The sequence below is a fragment of the Cottoperca gobio genome, unplaced genomic scaffold (genome assembly GCF_900634415.1).
Source record: "Cottoperca gobio unplaced genomic scaffold, fCotGob3.1 fCotGob3_402arrow_ctg1, whole genome shotgun sequence".
In the NCBI taxonomy this organism is placed as follows: Eukaryota; Metazoa; Chordata; class Actinopteri; order Perciformes; family Bovichtidae; genus Cottoperca; species Cottoperca gobio.
The window spans coordinates 38134-61211 of NW_021166989.1; the positions used below are offsets into that span (position 1 = coordinate 38134).

Genomic DNA, 23078 nt, shown 5'->3' on the forward strand with positions numbered 1-23078 from the left:
TTCTTCACATACATAATTTATTCTTCACATACAGACTTTATTCTTCACATACAGACTTTATTCTTCACATACAGACTTATTCTTCACATACATAATTTATTTTCACATACAGACTTTATTCTTCAATACAGACTTTATTCTTCACATACAGACTTTATTCTTCACAATACAGACTTTATTCTTCACATACAGACTTTATTCTTCACATACAGACTTTATTCTTCACATACAGACTTTATTCTTCACATACAGCCTTTATTCTTCACATACAGACTTTATTCTTCACATAAGACTTTATTCTTCACATACAGACTTTATTCTTCACATACAGACTTTATTCTTCACATACAGACTTTATTCTTCACATATAGACTTTATCTTCACATACAGACTTTATTCTTCACATACAGACTTATTCTTCACATACAGACTTTATTCTTTCACATACAGATCTTTATCTTCACATATAGACTTTATTCTTCACATATAGACTTTATTCTTCACATACAGACTTTATTCTTCACATATAGACTTTATTCTTCACATACAGACTTTATTCTTTACAAACAGACTTTATTCTTCACATATAGACTTTATTCTTCACATATAGACTTTATTCTTCACATACAGACTTTATTCTTCACATACAGACTTTATTCTTCACATACAGACTTTATTCTTCACATACAGACTTTATTCTTCACATACATAATTTATTCTTCACATACAGACTTTATTCTTCACATACATAATTTATTCTTCACATACAGACTTTATTCTTCACATACAGACTTTATTCTTCACATACAGACTTTATTCTTCACATACATAATTTATTCTTCACATACAGACTTTATTCTTCACATACAGACTTTATTCTTCACATATAGACTTTATTCTTCACATTCAGACTTTATTCTTCACATACAGACTTTATTCTTCACATATAGACTTTATTCTTCACATACAGACTTTATTCTTCACATATAGACTTTATTCTTCACATACAGACTTTATTCTTCACATACAGACTTTATTCTTCACATACAGACTTTATTCTTCACATACAGACTTTATTCTTCACATATACTTTATTCTTCACATACAGACTTTATTCTTCACATACATACTTTAGTTCTTCACATACAGACTTTATTCTTCACATACAGACTTATTCTTCACATACAGACTTTATTCTTCACATATAGACTTTATTTCTTCACATACAGACTTTATTCTTCACATACAGACTTTATTCTTCACATAGACTTTATTCTTCACATTCAGACTTTATTCTTCACATATAGACTTTATTCTTCACATACAGACTTTATTCTTCACATATCAGACTTATTCTTCACATACAGACTTTATTCTTCACATAAGACTTTATTCTTCACATACAGACTTTTATTCTTCACTATAGACTTTATTCTTCCTTTCCATTTCCATTACAGACTTTATTCTTCACATACAGACTTTATTCTTCACATACAGACTTATTCTTCACATACAGACTTTATTCTTCACAATACAGACTTTATTCTTCACATTCAGCTTTATTCTTCACTATCAGACTTTATTCTTCACATAAAGACTTTATTCTTCACATACAGACTTTATTCTTCACATCACATATAGACTTTATATATAGACTATTCTTCACATACAGACTTTATTCTTCACATACAGACTTTATTCTTCACATACAGACTTTATTCTTCACATATAGACTTTATTCTTCACATATCAGACTTTATTCTTCACATACAGACTTTATTCTTTCACATACAGACTTATTCTTCAACTATAGACTTTATCTTCACATCAGACTTTATTCTTCACATACAGACTTTATTCTTCCATACAGGACTTTCTTATTCTTCACATACAGACTTTATTCTTCACATATAGACTTTATTCTTCACATACAGACTTTATTCTTCACATACAGACTTTTATTCTTCACATATAGACTTTATTCTTCACATTACAGACTTTATTCTTCACATTCAGACTTTATTCTTCACATACAGACTTTATTCTTCACATTCAGACTTTATTCTTCACATACAGACTTTATCTTCACATACAGACTTTAGTCTTCACATTCAGACTTTATATCTTCACATACAGACTTTATTCTTCACATACAGACTTTATTCTTCACATACAGACTTTATCTTCACATATAGACTTTATTCTTCACATACAGACTTTATTCTTCACATATAGACTTTATTCTTCACATATAGACTTTATTCTTCACATACTAGACTTATTCTTCACATACAGACTTTATTCTTCACATACAGACTTTATTCTTCACATATAGACTTTATTCTTCACATATAGACTTTTATTCTTCACATACAGACTTTATTCTTCAACATAGACTTTATTCTTCACATACAGGACTTTTATTCTTCACATACAGACTTTATTCTTCACATATCAGACTTATTCTTCACATACAGACTTTATTCTTCACATACAGACTTTATTCTTCACATACAGACTTTATTCTTTCACATATAGACTTTATTCTTCACATACAGACTTTATTCTTCAACTATACTTTTATTCTTCACATACAGACTTTATTCTTCAACATACTTTATTCTTCACATACAGACTTTATTCTTCAATCAGACTTTATTCTTACACATAAGACTTTATTCTTCACATACAGACTTTATTCTTCACATATCAGACTTTAATTCTTCACATACAGACTTTATTCTTCACATATAGACTTTATTCTTCACATACAGACTTTATTCTTCACATAACAGACTTTATTCTTCACATCTAGACTTTATTCTTCACATACAGACTTTATTCTTCAACTATACTTTATTCTTCACTACAGACTTTATTCTTCACATACAGACTTTATTCTTTCTTCACATACAGACTTTATTCTTCACATATAGACTTTATTCTTGCACATTCAGACTTTTATTCTTCACATACAGACTTTATTCTTCACATACAGACTTATTCTTCACATACAGACTTTATTCTTCACATTCAGATCTTTATTCTTCACATACAGACTTTATTCTTCACATACAGACTTTATTCTTCACATACAGACTTTATTCTTCACATACAGACTTATTCTTCACATACAGACTTTATTCTTCACATATTAGACTTTATTCTTCACATTCTAGACTTTATTCTTCACATTCAGACTTTTATTCTTCACATTCAGACTTTATTCTTCACATTCAGACTTTATTCTTCACATTCAGACTTTATTCTTCACATTAAGACTTTATTCTTCACATACAGACTTTATTCTTCACATATAGACTTTATTCTTCACCTACAGACTTTATTCTTCACATATAGACTCTATTCTTCACATACAGCCTTTATTCTTCACATACAGACTTTATTCTTCACATTCAGACTTTATTCTTCACATACAGACTTTATTCTTCACATTCAGACTTTATTCTTCACATACAGACTTTATTCTTCACATACAGACTTTATTCTTCACATATAGACTTTATTCTTCACATTCAGACTTTATTCTTCACATTCAGACTTTATTCTTCACATACAGACTTTATTCTTCACATACAGACTTTATTCTTCACATACAGACTTTATTCTTCACATACAGACTTTATTCTTCACATTCAGACTTTATTCTTCACATACAGACTTTATTCTTCACATTCAGACTTATTCTTCACATTCAGACTTTATTCTTCACATTCAGACTTATTCTTCACATTCAGACTTTATTCTTCACATTCAGACTTTATTCTTCACATATAGACTTTATTCTTCACATACAGACTTTATTCTTCACATTCAGACTTATTCTTCACATTCAGACTTTATTCTTCACATATAGAATACCTTTAAAGGAACAGCGCACCTCCTGCAGATCGTGCAGACTGTGCCACTGAGCAGGTGTTTGGTGTCCTGACAGCGGGGCGGAGTGAGACCTCTGCTGCAGCCCTACTGCTGTGTCTCTGTGTTTATTCTTCAGTTCTCCAGCAGCAGCTGTGTGTGAGGACTGCAGACACACTGAGGTCCAACTGACCCGCAGCCCTCCTCTCTTTATTATCATCATCATCATTATAGTTATACTTTAACTCTGCAGACATGCCGGTGCAGATCCCGGACGACTCGGACTTCTCCTCGTTCAAAGATCAGTGTTTGAGCTGTGAGGGATGGATCAGCCGCTACAACAAGGGGGGGGTGACGGTGTGGTGCCACGAGGAGGAAAGCAGGACGGTGCAGAAACTCAAGGTGCTCATCATCATCATCCTCATTATTATTATTGTTATTATTATTATTATTATTATTATTATTATTATTATTATTATTATCACTTTGATTGTTTTTATCATCATCATTATTACTATTACTTTTATTATTATTATTATTATTTTCATTATCATTTTTATTATTATTATTATTTTTATTATTATTTTTAATAATATATAATATTACGAGTCTCTGCAGGTTAATTAAATACTCTTTAAATGAACGTCTTTAAACAATCCATACAATCAACAGAGTTTCAGATATTAAACTAGTTTGTTTTGTTCGACCAGTTTTAATGTCCTGATGCGTCGAGGCAGTCAGTCCATAATCAATAATCAACAATCAATCAGTTGATTAATAAATGAACGACTCCTTTTCTTATAAAACTGAACATGTTTCGTTAAAGACGCCACTTTGGACACCTTTTACTCTTTGCTGATGTTTTATAAACTAATATTACATTATAATAATAAACTAGTTATATATATTATATATATATATATCACATATATATTAATATATTTTATATATTATATTTATATATAACTAATATTACATATTATACATGTATTATATATATATATATATATATATATATATATATATATATATATAATATTTATATATTATATATAGTATTTGATGAATCGAGAACACAATGGGAAGAATAATTGATTAAGAAAATAATCGTTGCTGAAGATAAAAGGGTAAAATATTTAAATAATAATATTTAGTAGCTATGCATTGAATATTATATATATATATATATATATATATATATATATATATATATATATATATATATATATATATACTGTATTCATATTATTAAACTTGTTCCAGTGATTTTGTGATTGGAGCTTCAGAATATTCATCAACAACTCTTCTGATAATCTGTGGTGAAGGCTGTCGCCTCCCGCAGAGGAAGAGCAAAGCGTGCTGAAACATTCAGAGCGGAAAGGAAACGTAACGGAGAGAAACTTGAGGACGCAGACAGAAAGCAGTTCAGGTTCCCTCTGCTCCGTCTCCGTCTCCGTCTGGAACCTTTAAAAACCTTTTAGACATGTTCTACTGAAGAGGAGCAAATCTGAAAAAATCACAAAGCAGTGTGAAGAACATAGAAGCTGTCATGTTGGAGTATTCCCCCGAGTACGCAGAGCTGCGTTCTTCTTCAGGTTGTTGACTGTGGAGAGAAGTTTAAGTTTTTCACATTCACTTCAACGCAGTCCGTTCGATCACAGCACCATCTAGTGGACGTTAGAGGAACTGCAGCATGGTTTAATCCTTTTATTTCTTTTAGTTTTAGTTCTCAGAGTGTGTTTGCTGGTTTTATTTTTTCAGTTTATTTTTTCAGTATTTATTTATTTCAGAAATGTTGCTATACAGAAATTTACCAAAGCTAAAGCTGACATAAGTTCATTCCTTTTTAAACAGGCAAAGTTTAAAAATGAGTTTCCTAAAGGGTTAGGGTTTCTTTATTGTTTTAAGACGAGACGTTCGCTGATGAAACTACAGACAACAAGCAGCTGCCTGTTAATCACCGTTAATATTAATACTATATTCATCACCAGGGAAATAATTGTGCAGTAGCTGCAGCACAACGTAGGAAACAGTGCAAATACAACTAAATATAATATAAAATAAGTCATGCATAGTGACGTATTGCACATTTTGTCTTCTTCACAAGAATGCAGAAATATAAGTTTATAAATCAAAAACTTGCTTTTTTAATTTGTTGTCATTATAAAAACATAAAAACAGAATGAACTGAAAACAGAATAAAGCAGCGAGAGTCTGTGACGTGGAATCAGAGGAAGCTGACCACAGGAAGTGAAACACACCGCCACAGGAAGTCAGTCTACACACACACACACACACACACACACACACACACACACACTGAGGATGGCTCCTGTCTGAATTATTCAGTGTTTCTGGAGACACTTCTCCTCATACATGAATAATTAAAGTCTGACGACATGAAGGCTGAAGCAGTTTGAGAGACAATATATGTAAAAGTATTTCATATAATGTACTATAATATAATATAACATAACATAATATATTGTAATATAATAAACAATAATATAATATAATAAAGTATAATATACTATACTATAATATAAAATAACAACATATTATGATATAATAAACAATAATATAATATAATAAACGATAATATAATATCATGCCAGGACTCTTTTTAATTCATTTTTAATCTCAATGACACTTATCCTGGTAAAATAAAGGTAAAATAAAAAGAAATCATACAATATGATCAAATTAAATAAAGTATAATAAAATATATTATATTTTAACATAATATAGTATAATAAAATATAATATAATGTAATAAAGTATAATATAATATAACATAATATAGTATAATAAAATATAAAATATTATATAATAAAGAATTATATAATATTTGAAAGTATAATACAACATAATATAATATAGATTAGTCCTTATTTGTTGTTTCTAACTTTAACTATATCACAGCAGGACGTAACTTTTTTGACGATTTTTATTTACAAAATGTTCAAATGTATCCTTTATAACATCCTTTTTTATTTCTGAGGTTTGGTATAAACTATGCAAAACAATTCATATTTCCTTTTCTATGTAAATGTGAAAATATATTTTATATTTGTGAAGTTTGTCCTTCTCTTACAACATTCGCAGAAACAGATTTTTATATATCATATATTTTAATATTTAATTAAACTGTTTAGCGTGTAGCACAGACACACAGCTACTGTAAAGCAGCTAACTACAACATCGTGCTAGTTGTGAGGTTCTCGCTGTAATCCTCCAGTCAACATGTTTCCTGCTGTATATAAATATAAATCAGCAGCAGAAACAGCTGCTCATGGGACTTAAGTGTTCGTCACAACTTATTCTGCGAACGCATTTTTATTTAGCATCAACGCTTTTTGTTTTCCATCTGACGACACGACCATCATGGGCCTCATCAGGAACATGACGAGACGGCCTACAGGGAGGAGGTGAAGATACTGCACGGCTGGTGTCAGGAAAATAACCTCTCTCTCAACGTCAGCAAGACTAAAGAGATGATCGTGGACTACAGGAGACAGATGGGGGGTGGACATCTCCCCATCCATGTTGGTGATGCTGAGGTTGAAAGGGTTCCTCGGTGTGCACATCACTGAGGATCTCCTGGACACTACACACGGACAGTGACCAAGAAAGCTCATCAGCGGCTCTATTTCCTGAGAAGACTGAGGAGCTGAGCTGACCTGTCTCTCTCGAACACATCTCGTTGTACCGTTAACCCTGTGTTCACCTACATATGACAAATAAAACTTGAAACATTAATCGACTTTTACATGTTTTATATTTCTATAGGATCGTTTGTTGTCTCTTTCGTAGTTTGTTTTACGTCTATTTTTAGACGTTTTGTGTGTATCTGTGATTATTTTGTACACGTATTTTGTGAGTTTGCATTTCTTTCTAGTAATTTGAGGTATTTTATAGTCATGTCAGCGAGTATTGTCCGTGTTTCAATATCACAAGTCACAACTTCTTATGGAGTTGGAGTTGTTAGAAGATGGATGTTTTTCCTCTTTTAAAGAAGCTAGGCTAGCAGTTTCCCCCTGCTTCCAGTCTTTGTGCTAAGCTAGGCTAAAATGTCTGTGTCTGTATTGTACTTTGTTGTTTTTCTTTGGTTTCATGTTGCTCTGTTTTATATCTGTCACATTCTTTCACCTCATGTCTTCATAATATCAGAATCAGCTTTATTATATATGTGAAAACATACAAGGAATTTGACTTTTCTTTGTTGCCTCAATGTACGACCTCAGATATAATCATAAGAGCCAAGAACAGGGACAAGACAGCTGACAAATAAAGGTAAATACAAATGCTAAACTCGAACTGCAGCTCATCAGCCTTCTTTACCAGGAGAGAGACGAAATGTAAAGACTGCTGCTGAGAGACAGACATGACGACAAAGACACGAAGCTCAGGACTTTATGAATGATTAACGCTGCAGCAGAGCCGCGCTGATTGAGTTACACGGAGCGTTAATATCTGATGACTGCAGCTCAGCAGAGCCTGACGCTCCTGTAAGATTACAGCAGTGGAAAAATGTGACGTCCTACAGTAAGCAGCCGTCTCACATGACGTCCAACCCGTCTGTTAGCAAGACCACTAAAACAACAAGAACATTTGGTCTCCTCCACGTTATCGGAGTGATTATACAAGCAAAGGTTTGAACAAAAGCTTGTTTTAAAGAGACCTGAAGCCAAGAAAGGTTATTTCTGAGGTTTCTCGTTTTGCCACAGTTGCTTGTTGAGTTGCTTATTTTCTGTTTTGTAAATTAAAAACTAAATGAAATAAAATAGAGCTTAAGAAAAAAACGGGTTTAAAAAAATCTATAAAACCAAAATACGGAGAAAAATGACAGAAATGCAAAATGTTACACAACGCTTCCTACACGGCTACATTTATAACTCTGGTCCTCAGACTTCTCCTGTAGATTATAGATCAATAACAACAACAGCTCGGACATTAAATCCTCTTTACCTCCGAACACCGATAGTCGTTAAACATTATTAAAATAATATTTGATATCATATATTCTCCAGCTCAGGGAGGTTTAGATCCTACTCCGTCTCTCACTAATAGACACGTTATATAAATACACATTAAGAGGTTTTTATTTTAAAGGCTCCCCTCACCATATAATATTATATTTAGCTGTGTGACTCTGCTGTCTGATCCGACCTTGATGTGGTTAAAGTATATCAAGAACGTCAGACATTTTTATATTATTTGCAGCTTTGTAGAACGGTAAAGTGTTCTGTAACGCACTCAACATTATGTTCAGATTTCACATCATCAGCCTGATAAACCTGACAGACGGCGCGACAATAATCCCGTACAGTCTATCGGACAACAACAGACGCACAATTTCCCGAGAGATTGGACATTAAGAGAATTTAACCTGGCCAGGGAACTAAGGGGGTAGCTGGATGGGGGAGGCCGGAAAGGAGGTCGGCGAGACCAGGCTGGAGGCCGGCGAGACGGGCAAAGCCGCTCTGGAAGCTGGCGGGAGCTCTCTGGTGGCCGGCGGCTGAGCTGTGACAACCAACGAAGTTCGGAGAGCGCAGGAAGAAGTCCGCACCGCTGCAGCTGGACGTGGGAAACAGGAACAGGGTATTTGGCGGGAGTCTGGGGGAGCATTGGAATCTTGTTGGGAGTCTGGGGGAGCATTGGAATCTCGTCGGGTAGTCTGGGGGAGCACCGGAGAAGAGGACTGGACGGGACTCCAGGGGTGCACTGGAGAAGGGGACGGCTCGGCAGGATCAGGAAGCGCTGGGGACTGCTGGCAACAGGAAGTGGAGACTGCCTTGGCTCGGCAACAGGAAAGATCATCATCAATCAATCAAAAACTTTATTGTCATTACAAGATTATACAATGTACAATTCAAATGAAATTTCGTTAAAAGTGTCGTGGTGCTGATGCATAAATATAAAATAAAATGTGTACTTAAAATATAAATGTACTTTATATAAATAACATATATACACTGTATAAAATATATACATGTAAGAGTTCTTAGAGTGGAGTTCACGTCACATTGCTCTGGAGAGAAGTTATTTCTGGTTCAACAGTCTGACGGTTTGGGGACAGAAACTGTTGCAGAGTCTGGTTGTTCTGCTCCTTATGCTGCGGAACATCTTGCCAGAGGGCAGCAGGGAGAACAGGCCGTGGTGGGGGTGAGTGGGTTCTTTTATAATGTTCTGGGCTCTGGTGAGGCAGCGTTTATTAGCAGTGTCTCTGATGGAAGGAAGAGACGTCCCGATGATCCTCTCCGCTGTCCTCACCACTCTCTGCAGAGACTTCCAGTCTGAGGTGTTGCAGTTTCCAGACCAGGTAGAGATGCAACTGGTCAGTATGCTCTCTATGGTGCCTCTGTAGAACGTGGTGAGGATGGGAGGGGGGAGCCGTGCTCTTTTCAACCTGCGCAGAAAGTGCAGGCGCTGCTGTGCCTTCTTCACCAGTGAGGAGGTGTGAAGGGACCAGGTCAGACTGTTTGTGAGTTGCACCCCCAAGAACTTTGTGCTGTCTGTGGTCTTCACTGCTGAGCAGTTGAGGAGGAGTGGTGTGTGACAGTGCTGTTTTTTCCTGAAGTCAACAATGATCTCTTTTGTTTTGTCAACATTCAGGATCAGGTTGTTGGTGTGACACCAGTCTGTCAGATATATATCCATCCATCCATCCATCGTCTACCGCTTATCTGGGATCGGGTCGCGGGGGCAGCAGCTCCAGTAAGGAACCCCAATCTTCCCTTCTCCGTGCCATCGAAGATCGACCGGTATATTGAGAGCTTTGCCTTCTGGTTCAGCTCTCTTTTCATCACAACGGTGCGGTAAAGTGACTGTAATACCACCCCCGCTGCTCTGATTCTCCGGCCAATCTCTCGCTCCATCGTCCTCTCACTCGCGAACAAGACCCCGAGGTACTTGAACTCCTTCACTTGGGGTAATGGCTCATTCCCTACCCGGAGTAGGCAATCGACCGGTTTCCTGCTGAGAGCCATGGCCTCAGATTTTGAGGTGCTGATCCTCATCCCAACCGCTGCACACTCGGTTGCGAACCGATCCAGTGACTGTTGAAGGTCACAGACCAATGATGCCATAAGGACCACATCATCTGCAAAGAGCAGCGATGAGATCCTCAGGTCACCGAACTGCAACCCCTCTCCTCCACGACTACGCCTCGATATCCTATCCATGAAAATCACGAACAGGATTGGTGATAAAGCACAGCCCTGGCGGAGGCCAACATTCACTGGGAACGAGGCGTGTCAACCAAGACAGCCCCTCAACACCCAAAGCCTTCAGCATTTCTGGACGGATCTCATCAACCCCTGCGGCTTTGCCACTGTGGAGTTGTTTGACTACCTCAGTGACTTCCATCAGGGAAATCGACGATGATCCCCCATCAGCTTCCAGCTCTGCCTCTACCATAGAGGGAGTGTTAGTCGGATTCAGGAGTTCCTCAAAGTGCTCCTTCCACCGGCCGATAACCTTCTCAGTTGAGGTCAGCAGGGTCCCACCCTTGCTGTACACAGCTTGGATGATTCTTCGCTTCCCCCTCCTGAGATGCCGGATGGTTTTCCAGAAGCACCTTGGTGCCAACCGAAAGTCCTTCTCCATAGCTTCTCCGAACTTCTCCCACACCCGCTGCTTTGCCTCTGACACGGCAGAAGCTGCCGCCCTTCTAGTCCTTCGATACCCTGCAACTGTTTCCGGAGTCCTCCCGGATAACATAACCCGGAAGGACTCCTTCTTCAGTCGGACGGCTTCCCTGACCACCGGGGTCCACCACGGTGTTCGAGGGTTACCGCCCCTTGAGGCACCTAAGACCTTGAGACCACAGCTCATCACCGCAGCTTCAGCAATAGAGGTTTTGAACATCGCCCACTCAGGTTCAATGCCCCCAACCTCCACAGGGATGGCTGAAAAGCTCCGCCGGAGGTGTGAGTTAAAGATCCCCAGGACAGGGGCTTCCTCCAAACATTCCCAGTTCACCCACACTACCCGTTTGGGTTTAGCAGGTCTGTCCAGAGTCTTCCCCCACCCCTTGATCCAACTCACCACCAGATGGTGATCAGTCGACAGCTCCGCCCCTCTCTTCACCCGAGTGTCCAAAACATGCGGCCTCAGATCAGATGATACGATTACAAAATCGATCATTGACCTTTGGCCTAGGGTGCTCTGGTACCACGTGCACTTATGAGCATCCTTATGTCCGAACATGGTGTTTGTTATGGCCATTCCATGACTAGCACAGAAGTCCAACAACAAACAACCGTTCGGGTTTAGATCAGGGAGGCCCTTCCTCCCAATCACGCCTCTACAGGTGTCTCCATCATTTCCCACGTGTGCGTTGAAGTCTCCCAGCAAGACTACGGAGTCCCCTACTGGAGCCCCCTGCAGGGCTCCATTCAGGGTCTCCAAGAAGGCCGAATACTCAGAACTGCGGTTTGGGGCATAGGCACAAACAACAGTCAGAGTTTTACCCCCCATTACCCGAAGGCGCAGGGAGGCGACCCTCTCGTCCACCGGGATAAACTCCAACGTAGTGGCGCTCAGCCGGGGGCTAGTGAGTATCCCCATCCCGGCCCGACGCCTCACACCTTGGGCAACTCTGGAGAAGAATAGAGTCCAACCCCTATCCAGGAGTATGGTTCCAGAGCCAAGACTGTGCGTGGAGGTAAGCACCACCAGATCCAACTGGTAGCGATCCACCTCCCGCACTAGTTTCGGCTCCTTCCCCCACAGAGAGGTGACGTTCCACGTCCCCAGAGCCAGCCTCTGCTGCCCGGGTCTGGTCTGTCGAGGTCCCTGACCATCACTGCCACCTGTGTGACAGCGCACCCGACCCCAGCGGTTTTTCCCATGAGTGGTGGGCCAACAGGATGGATGGATGGGAGGCACCACGTAGCTTCTTCGGGCTGTGCCCGACCGGGCTCCGTGGCAAACCCGGCCACCAGGCGCTCGCTGTCGGGCCCTCCCTCTGGGCCTGGCTCCAGACGGGGGCCCCGGGCTTCCTCCGGGCAGGGTCTCTCCTTTCCTTTCCCTTTCTTTCATGAAGTCGTTTTTGAACCGATATATAGATAGATACTTTATTTATCCAGAGGTAAATTCAGGCATCCAGTAGCTTAAAACATTTACGCAATTAAACAATTTTTGCAGATTTTGAAGGACCCCAGCCTTCTCAGGAAGTACAGACGACTCTGCCCTTTCTTATGAGGAATGTCAATATTTGCCTTCCAGTCCAGCTTGTCGTCCAGCTACTTTCCTTGTATATTTCTCCTTTGCCTCTCTCAGTTGAACCTTGAGCTCCCCCTGCACGCGCTTCAGCTCTTCCCGGTCTCCCTCCTTGAATGCCCTCTTCTTCCTGTTAAGGATGTGCTTGACATTGCTGGTGATCCAGGGTTTGTTGTTAGGGAAGCAGCGTTCAGTTTTTATGGGAACCACAACATCCATACAGAAGTTCAGGTAGTTAGTGATACAGTGCGACACTCCCTCAATGTCCTCACCATGTGGCTCTTGCAGGACGCTCCAGTCAGTAGACTCAAAACAGTCTCTCAGAGCCTCCTCTGCCTCCGGAGACCACTTCCTAAAGGAACGTGTGGTTGTAGGTTGTGTCTGGATCCTTGGTTTGTATTGTGGTTTCAGCAGCACTAGGTTGTGATCAGACTTCCCCAGTGGGGGAAGGAGGGTGGCGGTGTAAGCACCCTTCACATTAGAATACAGGAGGTCTAATGTCCTATTCTTCCTGGTGGGGCAGCTTACAAACTGTGGAGTCTAGTGTTACATGATTGAAGTCTCCTGAGATGGCAATGAAAGCATCTGGGTGTTGGGTTAGCAGTCTAGCGATGGTGCAGTGAATGACGTCACACGCGGTTTCTGCGTGTGCACGTGGAGGGATGTAAACACAAACAACAATGGCGTGCGAAAATTCCCGAGGCATGTAATATGGTCTTAGACCTACAGCAAGCAGCTCAATGTCCTTTTCACAAGTAGTCTCCTTAACCGTAACATGTCCTTGGTTACACCATCTATTGTTAATAAATAGTGCGAGTCCCCCTCCTTTACGCTTACCATTACGTTTAGCATCCCTGTCCGTTCTCACTGTGGTGAATCCTGGTAGGTCCACGTTAGCGTCCGGAGTGTTAGCTGTTAGCCATGTTTCAGAGAGGCACAGTAAACTGCTCTCCCCGTATGTCCTGTTGTTCTTCACAAGGGCAGCCAACTCGTCAGTCTTGTTGGTTAAACAGTTCACATTCCCCATGACTATCGATGGAACAGAGGGCTTGTACTTCCACCGCTTCGCCGCTAGCTTAGCCTTTACCTTCGCTCCAGCTCTGCGGCCTCGATACGCCCGTCTCAGCTCCTTCGGTATGGGGTGAACAATGTCGGCTTGCCCCATTGTGCGAAGTGAAAGCAGCTTCTCCCTTGAAAAAACAAGTTTCCCGCCGCTTTGTTGCTTATCGTAAAATAAAATATCCATAGGATATATAGAGTTATGTTCTACAGAAAATTCTAATTAACTAAATCAACTAAAGTTCTAAAACAACACGAAAAACACAGAGCTACTGGAGAGGCTGCCACTCACGTCGGCGCCAACTAAACAAAAAAGAAAAAAAGAAAAAACAACCTCCTCCCTGTAGGCCAGTTCGTTGTTGTACCTGATGAGTCCCACCACTGTTGTGTCGTCCGCGTACTTCAGGAAGTGGTTCGTACTGAACCTAGTACAACAGTCATGGGTCATCAGGGTTGTCAAGTAGGTTGAGAATCAGTAGGCCTGTTCATCTCTCGGCCTTTCCATTCTAAGTATTGAAGGATAAAGTAAATGACCAAAAGGCCAAACGGAGACTCAATCCTAAAATTGTTATGCGCAATGTGTGTAAATTACTTAAAGATATATTAACAAAGGATACAACTATGTAACTTACTAATGAAAGGTTAAACTATGTTGTGAAATGTACCAGAATGCTCTTTTACTGACACAAGAGTGTGTAACTAAGGAGAGGCTCAACATGGACGGGAAGTATAGCTAAAAAGGAGAAGTATGAGTGTGTCTAGGTCAAGAGCTACAAAAAAGAGAAGTATGAGTGTGTCTAGGTCAAGAGCTACAAGACACACACACCAAAGGACTACAACAGAAAGAACTACAAAACACACACACACTTAAAGTATGTGAAACAGGGAGAGAGAGGCGGGTGCACCAAAAGGCCTATATAAGAAGTGAGCTGACACAAGCTCAAGGTTATTTCCTCTGCGTCTTCACCCGAGATGAGAGATGTGAAGACTACAACACCAAAAAGACTCTGGAAGAAGTGATCCAAGTTGCTGACCGAAGTGCAGCATAAGAGTAACCACCTTCCCAACAGCTTGGACTCACAGATTGAATCTTCAGTTTTCTATGCTCACTCTGCAAATGGACGATTGACATGGACTGACTTCAAAAGACTTTCGACAAAGTCAAGAGTGGCCCGGAGGCCTTCATCACGCAGGAAGAATATGAATGCTAGGCCAGGCGATCCGACCTCTCTCTCTCTCTCACTCTCCCCACCGATAAGTAAATCAGATAGACATGGCAGTTATGTGTTAGGGATTTATATTATAGTTAATCAATTCTGATAATCATGTTACATGTTGTTTGAATCAATTTAAGCTGTATGCCTTGCGCCTGCTATAATACTTAAAATAAAATGAATCTTTTGATTTAAACCTAGAATTGTGGACAGTAAGAATTTGTATCTTTATGAGGTGTTTTATAAAGGTTTGGCGCGATTAACTTCTCAAAGGTTTTGTTAATGGTTGTCTCTAGCAAGTAGATTAAACATGTCCCTGTGGTCAATTTCTGACTACTAACTAAACCTAGTCAATACCAAGTGCACAGATGATAGAGGAGAGCTGTCAGACGACCGTGACTGGTGGTAGCCGCCGAATTCACATTGCTATTCAATTTGGCGGGATTATTGGTGCAAGCGGGATAGACGGTTGTATACAGGCAGTAGACACTATGCTAAGTCTCCTCGCCACCAACTTAAATAGTCACTATATTCTAGTTAAGGCAGAACTTGATAGGATTAGGACTCGGGCCCGTTAGTTGGAGAGTTGGTCGATACTCGCCCATGAGGGACCAGGGCGCGACCTACGCGGATCTAACAGGGTGAACAGCAGTGGACTCAGAACGCAGCCCTGTGGGGTGCTCTGAGAAATGGTGCTGGAAGTGCTGTTTCCAACCCACACATGCTGGGGTCTGTTGGTGAGGAAATCCAGCAACTAGTTACACAGGGGGGTGTTGAGGCTGAGGGGTCCCAGTTTTCTTACCAGATGCTGGGGGATGATGGTGTTGAATGCTGAGCTGAAATCCAGTAACAGCATTCACACATGGGTGTTCTTCTCCTCCAGATGGGCCATGCTCAGGTGGAGTGCAGAGGAGATGGGCAGCCGTCCTGGTAAACTGTCCGGGCCCGCCGCCTTCCGGGGGTTAACTTTCTTCAGCGTCCTCTGGACCTCAACTGTGTCGAGGATCAGTGATTGTTCATCATGCTTGGGAACAGCTTTCATTGCAGTTGTGTTGTTCAGTGCCTCAAATCGTCCAAAGTGATTATTGAGGTTGTTGAGAAAGATTGTGTTGTCCTCACAGGGTGGTGGAGCAGCCTTGTATCCAGTGATGGTCTGAATTCCCTGCCACATGCGCCTGGTATTCATGGAGTCATTAAAGAAACTCTGGATTTTTTGCCCATGGGTGTGCTTAGCTTCTCTGATGGCACGGTCCAGTTTCATGATCATGGGTCTGCCGCAACTCTGCAGCAGGATCAGGGGTCTACCTCAGCTCAACAACAGCATCAAGGGTCTGCCGTGGCTCAGCAGCAGGAGCTGCGGTCTGCCGCAGCTCGACAGCAGGGTCTGCCGTGGCTCGGCAGCAGGGACTGGGATCTTAGAGCTTGCCTGACGGCGTCTCAAACGGCTCGATTTTTTCCTCAGAAGCCTGGAAGTCTTCTGGAGGCTCAGAGGACCTCCCAGGGCCAGGCGAGTTCCACGAAACAGATCAAGAGCTGGAGCAGGAGGATCGGCGCTGACTAGCAGAAAAGAAGGTGGCCTGTGGGTAAGACTTGCCATTGGGTTTTTTTTACAAAGAGTTTTATCCAGTCAGGTAAAAAACTCTTTAACCCGGGCTTATCAGCCACTTTCCTGTGAGCCAGTTTTAGAGTAGCCTGTTGGTCCTTCCGACAGGGGTCTCTTTTCCATTCATCAAAAGGACAAATTAAAGAATAGGTAAAAATATAAAGTTCATCCTCAAAAAGATCTGCTGGGTCCATCTTTGGTCGGTTTGCACTTTCACGTGTATGGGGTAAAGGGGAAGGACAGAAAAGTGTGAGATAACAAAAAGAGAGCTTTATTTAATAAAGCTTGAGACAAAAGGTATCAAGAAAAAACTGAGGAAGCTATCAAAAGCTAAAATACAAAAAAGCACAATGCAAAAACTGAGGGAACAAACCAGGATGGAAACGATGGCACAAGAGAACACCAGGGTACATAGACACAGCATGAACCACACCAGGTAACATAGATGCAAACACAGCATGACCAACCTCACCAGGTAACATGGAAAAGGGGAAGACAAACCGACAAGGAACAAATGACAGCCAGGTATATACAGTCAAGCCGGAAAGTCTGCACACCCCTTTCACCTTCTCATAAAACATTTATTACGTTACCGACTTATTCTACAATAGATTGAGTTCATTTTCTGTCTCAAAATTCTACAAACAATAGACCATAATGACTAAGTGAAAACAGGTTTTTAGACATTTGTGCTAATTTATTCAAAGTAAAAATGTAAAATATCATATGTACACAAGTGTGCACACCCTTTGATATAACACCATGAGGGTTAGGGTTAGGGTTAGACCATGAGACCATGAGAAACAAAATTCTCTGGTCTGATGAAACCAAAATAGAACTTTTTGGCCCTAATTCCAAGCGTTACGTCTGGAGGAAACCAGGCACCGCTCATCACCGGGCTAATCCCATCCCTACAGTGAAGCATGGCGGTGGCAACATCATGATGTGGGGAGGTTTTTCAGCAGTGGGAACGGGGCGACTAGTCCTGATAGAGGGAAAGATGAATGCAGCTAAGTACACTGAGATCCTTGAAGAAAACCTGCTCCAGAGCGCTCTGGACCCCAGACTGGGGCCAAGGTTTACCTTCCAATATGACAACAACCCGAAGCACACTGTCAAGAGAACAAAGGAGTGGCTTCGGATAAAGTCTGTGAATGTCCTTGAGTGGCCCAGCCAGAGCCCAGACCTGAATCCAATTGAACATCTGCGGAAAGAGCTGAAAATGGCCGTGTACCGACGCTCCCAAAGATATGTCAAGAAGAATGGGCAGAAATCTCCAGAAACAAGTGCGCCAAGCTCGTAGCTTCTTTCCCAAGACGCCTTGAAGCTGTAATCGCTGCCAAAGGTGCATCAACTAAGTATTAGGCTAAGGGTGTGTACAGATATGTAACCACTAAATAACCTATTGACTAAAAAATAAATTGCATATTTTCTAAAAACCTGTTTTCACTTTGTCGTTATTGTCTATTGTGTGTAGATATTTGAGGCAAAAAATGAACTTCTGAAAGTCTGTAACGTAATAAAACATGGAGAAGATGAAAGGGGTTTGCAAACTTGACTGTATATACACACAGACACTAATCACAAGAACGGGACACAGCCGGAGGAGGCAGCAAAGACACAAGGGCAGCAGGTGATTGGACACAGGAGGCTCAAATCAGGGCAAACAATCACAGGAGGGAAAACACAAAGACAGGAAGTAAAACTAGACATGACACAAAGGGAGTGAACCTTTGTTTTTATCTTAGATCTTAAACTCTTTCACAGTTTGTTTTCACTTCATCAAAGTGATTTGTTCAAATTTGGACGGCAAAAACATTTGTTCAGCGTTGGTTTGTACTCAGCTCCAACGTCTCGTGTCACTGCTGCTTCCAACAAACAAAAAATGGCGAAAAAGACAAAAACCAAGATAGCGCCGTCCAAAACAACAAACTTGAGGCTTTCAAAGCATCATCCACAGTCTGTGCCTGGAACACGTGAGTGAGTGACATTATAGTTCTGTGTTTGTGTCTCAGATGAGGATAGTGTGTAAGGACGTGACGGCAGAGACACTGTATGACGTCCTCCATGACACCAGCTACCGCAGAAAGTGGGACACCAACATGATCGACACGTACGACATTGGCAGGCTGACCGCCAACGCCGACGTCGGATATTACTCCTGTCAGTTCCTCTCAGATAAGAATCTACAGTTAGCATCATTAAATAACCTTTGGATTTATAGTTTATTTGTATAGCTATAATGCGTTTAATGTGTGTGTGCTGTTTGCAGGGAAATGTCCGAGCCCTCTGAAGAACAGAGACTTTGTGACGATGAGGTCTTGGCTTCCTCTCGGCAACGACTACCTGATCATCAACTACTCCGTCAAACATCCGGTGAGCATCTATATTTATTATTATTTCACATAACTTGCTTTTCTGAAATCAAAGAACAGAATCTGTTTCACAAACTTTTTATTTCACCACACATTTACTTTTGGCTACCAAAATAAAAGCTTTAAAAAGCCAGTTAGTTTCCTTTCTAACACGAATCTAAATGTCATTTAGTCGTCCGATATGTAAACGAGGGTTTTGGTTTGGTTTACCCACAATGCTTTAATGTTGAGGTTCTGGGATGTTTCCTGGTGTTCAAGTTGCTTCCTTGGATTGTTTTCACACCCTGAAAACTAAACTCTGTAAAGAGAACGGCTCTCAGAGAGCGCATAGCTCAGAATGTACCCTCAATGTCTCGCAAAGTGAAGAATTGTTCATCCGCCCCTTGATTCAGACCCCCCCTCCTCCTCTCTGTCTCCTCAGCAACATCCTCCCAAGAAGGATTACGTCCGAGCCGTGTCCCTGCTGACCGGATACCTGATCCAGTCCAACGGAGCCAGCTGCTCCACCCTCTACTACCTGACTCAGATGGACCCCAAAGGTGAGACACTAACCCCACAGTCCTCTCGCTGATTCACTTTAATGTCAGTCAATAAATAACCAGTAAAACCAGATGATGTGTCTTGGAGAAGAAACAGGAAGTGTGTATATGTGTGTGTTGGAGCAGAAACAGGATGTGTGTGTTGTGTGTTGGAGCAGAAACCGGATGTGTGTGTTTTGCCTCCAACCAGCAAATATGCTGAATAGCAATTTTCACCAGTTTGCTAAATTCAGCTTTTAGTACACATTATTTATGTCCAGATGTGTGTGTGTGTGTGTGTGTGTGTGTTTGTGTGTGTTATATGACCTACATACTGCATGTACACATGTTACGACCCGGCTCGGCGAGGGAAAAGGGAGTAACATACACCAGATGTTGATGGCAAAATAAGATATTTATTAAATATGGTGGACAATTTGACAGACAATTGCTTTTAACGACACCACAAAGAACAAAAGGAGGGCTCTTAACACAAGAGCAAATAAGGCATAAAAGCCAAACTAACAAAACAAACTCGGTGAAAACTTGACAACAAAAGAATACAAAAGCGCCGGGGCACCCTAACGTGCCTAACAGAAAACGCTGCAAACTTCTAATCAATTTACGCCAACGGTAAATCTAGTTCCACCACTAGTCTAGTTAGGATACAGAAGACAGAATTTCAACCCACAAGATACGATACTCTAGTATCCACACACACACAAGTACGAGGCATGCGGCTGACAACACCAGCAGCCCCGACTGTCGAGCTGGCCTGGCATTTGTATCCACCGGAACAGGTGCACCCCAATCACAACCGGTCACATCAAGGTGGGAGGAGGAAGGTGTCGCAGCCAATCAAGCGGGTGGCGGTCACACATGCAAATCTGCATACCTAACTAGGGACAAAAGGTGCATGCATCCACAAAGTAATCCCCCGCAGATAAATAAGGCCGTGGCCGTAACACACAGTAAAACTGCTCATACTACTACATCCATGCAAGTAACCTGAGGTCCCATAACACTGACTGCTTCTGATGCCATCACTTGTTGTTTCACTTACTTCACTTTCCAGAACTGATAAAAAAAGTCCTCACGTTACAAAGAATTGACTCACTTTCTAAAAATGTATCCACTTCTTTAAATTGCCATAACTTTCTACATATGTTCATAATTTAAAAAAAAAATGGCCCAAATTTCTAAAGAAAAGTGTAAAAGAAATGTCCTCACTTTTACAATCAGTATGATTTTCCTAGAGACGCAGTCCAAGGTTTAAAAGAGACATTGGTCCTCACAGAGACACTCCGTGATCGTCTGTCCTCTCTGTCCGCAGGTTCGTTACCAAAGTGGGTGGTGAACAGAGTCTCTCAGTTTGTGGCTCCAAAGGTAAAGTTCTTCTTCTTCTTCTTCTGTGAATCTGAGACGAATATCATGCAGCTCTTCATCACGTGTCCTCACGTTGCTCTCAGGCCATGAGGAGGATCTACAAGGCGTCCCTGAAGTATCCAGACTGGAAGCGGAAGCACAACCCAAACCTGAAGCCGTGGATGTTCCCGGAGCAGAACGCGCTGCCGTGCCTCAGCGTGTCGGAGCTGACGCTGCAGCGCGCCGACTCTCTGGAGAACATCGACGAGAGCGGCCTGAGCGAGGAGAAGACGCACCACAGCGAGGACGAGGAGACCTGAAGTGACTGAGAACATGGAGTCTCATTCTTTGTTTGTTGGGTGGTTTGTTTGTCACGGACTTCAGCAGGATTCGGTTTTCCTCTGCGTTCTTCTTCCATGGTTCAGCTCCAACTCAGGCTGTAAACGATGAGCAGATTATTCAGGATTAGACAAATAAAAATGGGATTAAAGTGTCTGCAGGACTCACAAGCTTCATGCACGGATAAAGTTTCTAACTGTTTATTGTACTTGCAACAACAACATATATGTGATTCTACACATGTCTATAAAATGTTATATATATAAAATATATATAATGGTATAAAAAAAACACAGAGCCCTCAGCAACAAACTATTCGAAATATGAAGATATTCACATCTCTGGAACTGAAGTTACTCACTTATTATTAAAATATTTTCTGATTAATTATCTTTATATTAAATATATTATATCATATTATATCATATTATAATATCATATGTTATCTTATATTATAATATATATATATTATATCATATGATATATTATATGATATATCATATTATAATATATTATATCATATTATAATATATTATATATATAATAATAATATTATATTGTAATATGATATAATATATTATATTATAATATAATATATCATATTATAATATGATATAATATATGATAATATGATATATTATATTATAATACGATATAATATTATAATATGATATATATCATATTATAATATGATATAGTATAATAATATATTATATACATATTATATTATAATATATATATATATATATATTATATTAATATATTATAATATAAAATTATGCAAACTGTTTGATGTCTGATTAACTTTAATTCTTAGTTTGAAGTGAAGTGAGTCAGCAGCGCTTTCTGGTGGACAGATCCCTGAACTACAGCCTGAACTTTAGTAACTAATAACTTTAATAACCTCATCCTTCTGCTTCACATTTAAAGGAGTTAATGTTATTTAACTTGAGTTTAATGAACCTGAGTGTTCAGCTTCTCACAGAAACAAACAATCATAAAGTTAAAATAATTGAAACTTTAAAAGATTCTTTCTCTTCACTGTAAATGAGTTTATGTGAAGAATCCGTCAATGAAAAAGCTTTTTGGGTTTTTACTTTGAAATGTTGGCTATTAATGCACTTTACATAGTGTTGGCTCAGTGCTTTTACTTTAAGTACTTTAACATTATCAAAGTTTTGAATGCAGGACTCTTACTTGTATTGCAGTATTTTCCCAGTGTAGTATTAGTACCTGCAGTAAAGGATTTGATTATGTTATTAAAGCCTTTAATCAACTTGTGCAGTTTGAACTTTCTGCTCCTGTGATCGTTTTTATCTTGATTTAAGTTGTTAAAGCAGCTTTTTACAGAATAAAAGTGTAAAATATGAACATGTTGTAGAAGTTCTCAGCTCCTGCAGCCTTGTGCCTCAGTGTGCGACCACATGGTGGTGCTGCAGGAGTCTTGAGACTGAGGACACAAAGTTCTTGTCTCTGCTGCTTCAGAAGGTTTATCAGGACATTC

At 40.2% G+C, this 23078-nt stretch overlaps 1 protein-coding gene across 4 annotated transcripts; it reads left to right on the plus strand.

Annotated features, from left to right (window-relative positions):
* The first annotated feature begins 4131 nt into the window (after positions 1-4131).
* Positions 4132-21730, plus strand: stard15 (StAR-related lipid transfer (START) domain containing 15). Of its 4 annotated transcripts, none has more exons than XM_029427920.1 (7): positions 15100-16111; positions 16258-16957; positions 18993-19140; positions 19250-19353; positions 19774-19891; positions 21204-21256; positions 21340-21730. In XM_029427920.1, exons 3-7 carry the CDS (start codon positions 18993-18995, stop codon positions 21553-21555), a joined length of 639 nt encoding a protein of 212 aa, XP_029283780.1. In that variant the 5' UTR covers positions 15100-16111; positions 16258-16957; the 3' UTR covers positions 21556-21730. The 4 variants fall into 4 exon arrangements, with proteins under 4 accessions (XP_029283783.1, XP_029283780.1, XP_029283781.1 ...); XM_029427921.1 differs by having other exon boundaries at positions 15100-15418; XM_029427922.1 differs by having other exon boundaries at positions 15100-15418; positions 16837-16957.
* Positions 21731-23078: the final 1348 nt, after the last annotated feature.

Excerpts from the sequence above, each read along its gene's own strand:
- stard15 (XM_029427923.1), top strand. The coding sequence starts at position 4,132 with ATGCCGGTGCAGATCCCGGACGACTCGGACTTCTCCTCGTTCAAAGAT. Across the intron at positions 4,279-18,992 it reads GGACGGTGCAGAAACTCAAG|ATGAGGATAGTGTGTAAGGA; the intron begins GTGCTCATCATC and ends TTTGTGTCTCAG. Across the intron at positions 21,257-21,339 it reads CTCAGTTTGTGGCTCCAAAG|GCCATGAGGAGGATCTACAA; the intron begins GTAAAGTTCTTC and ends CGTTGCTCTCAG.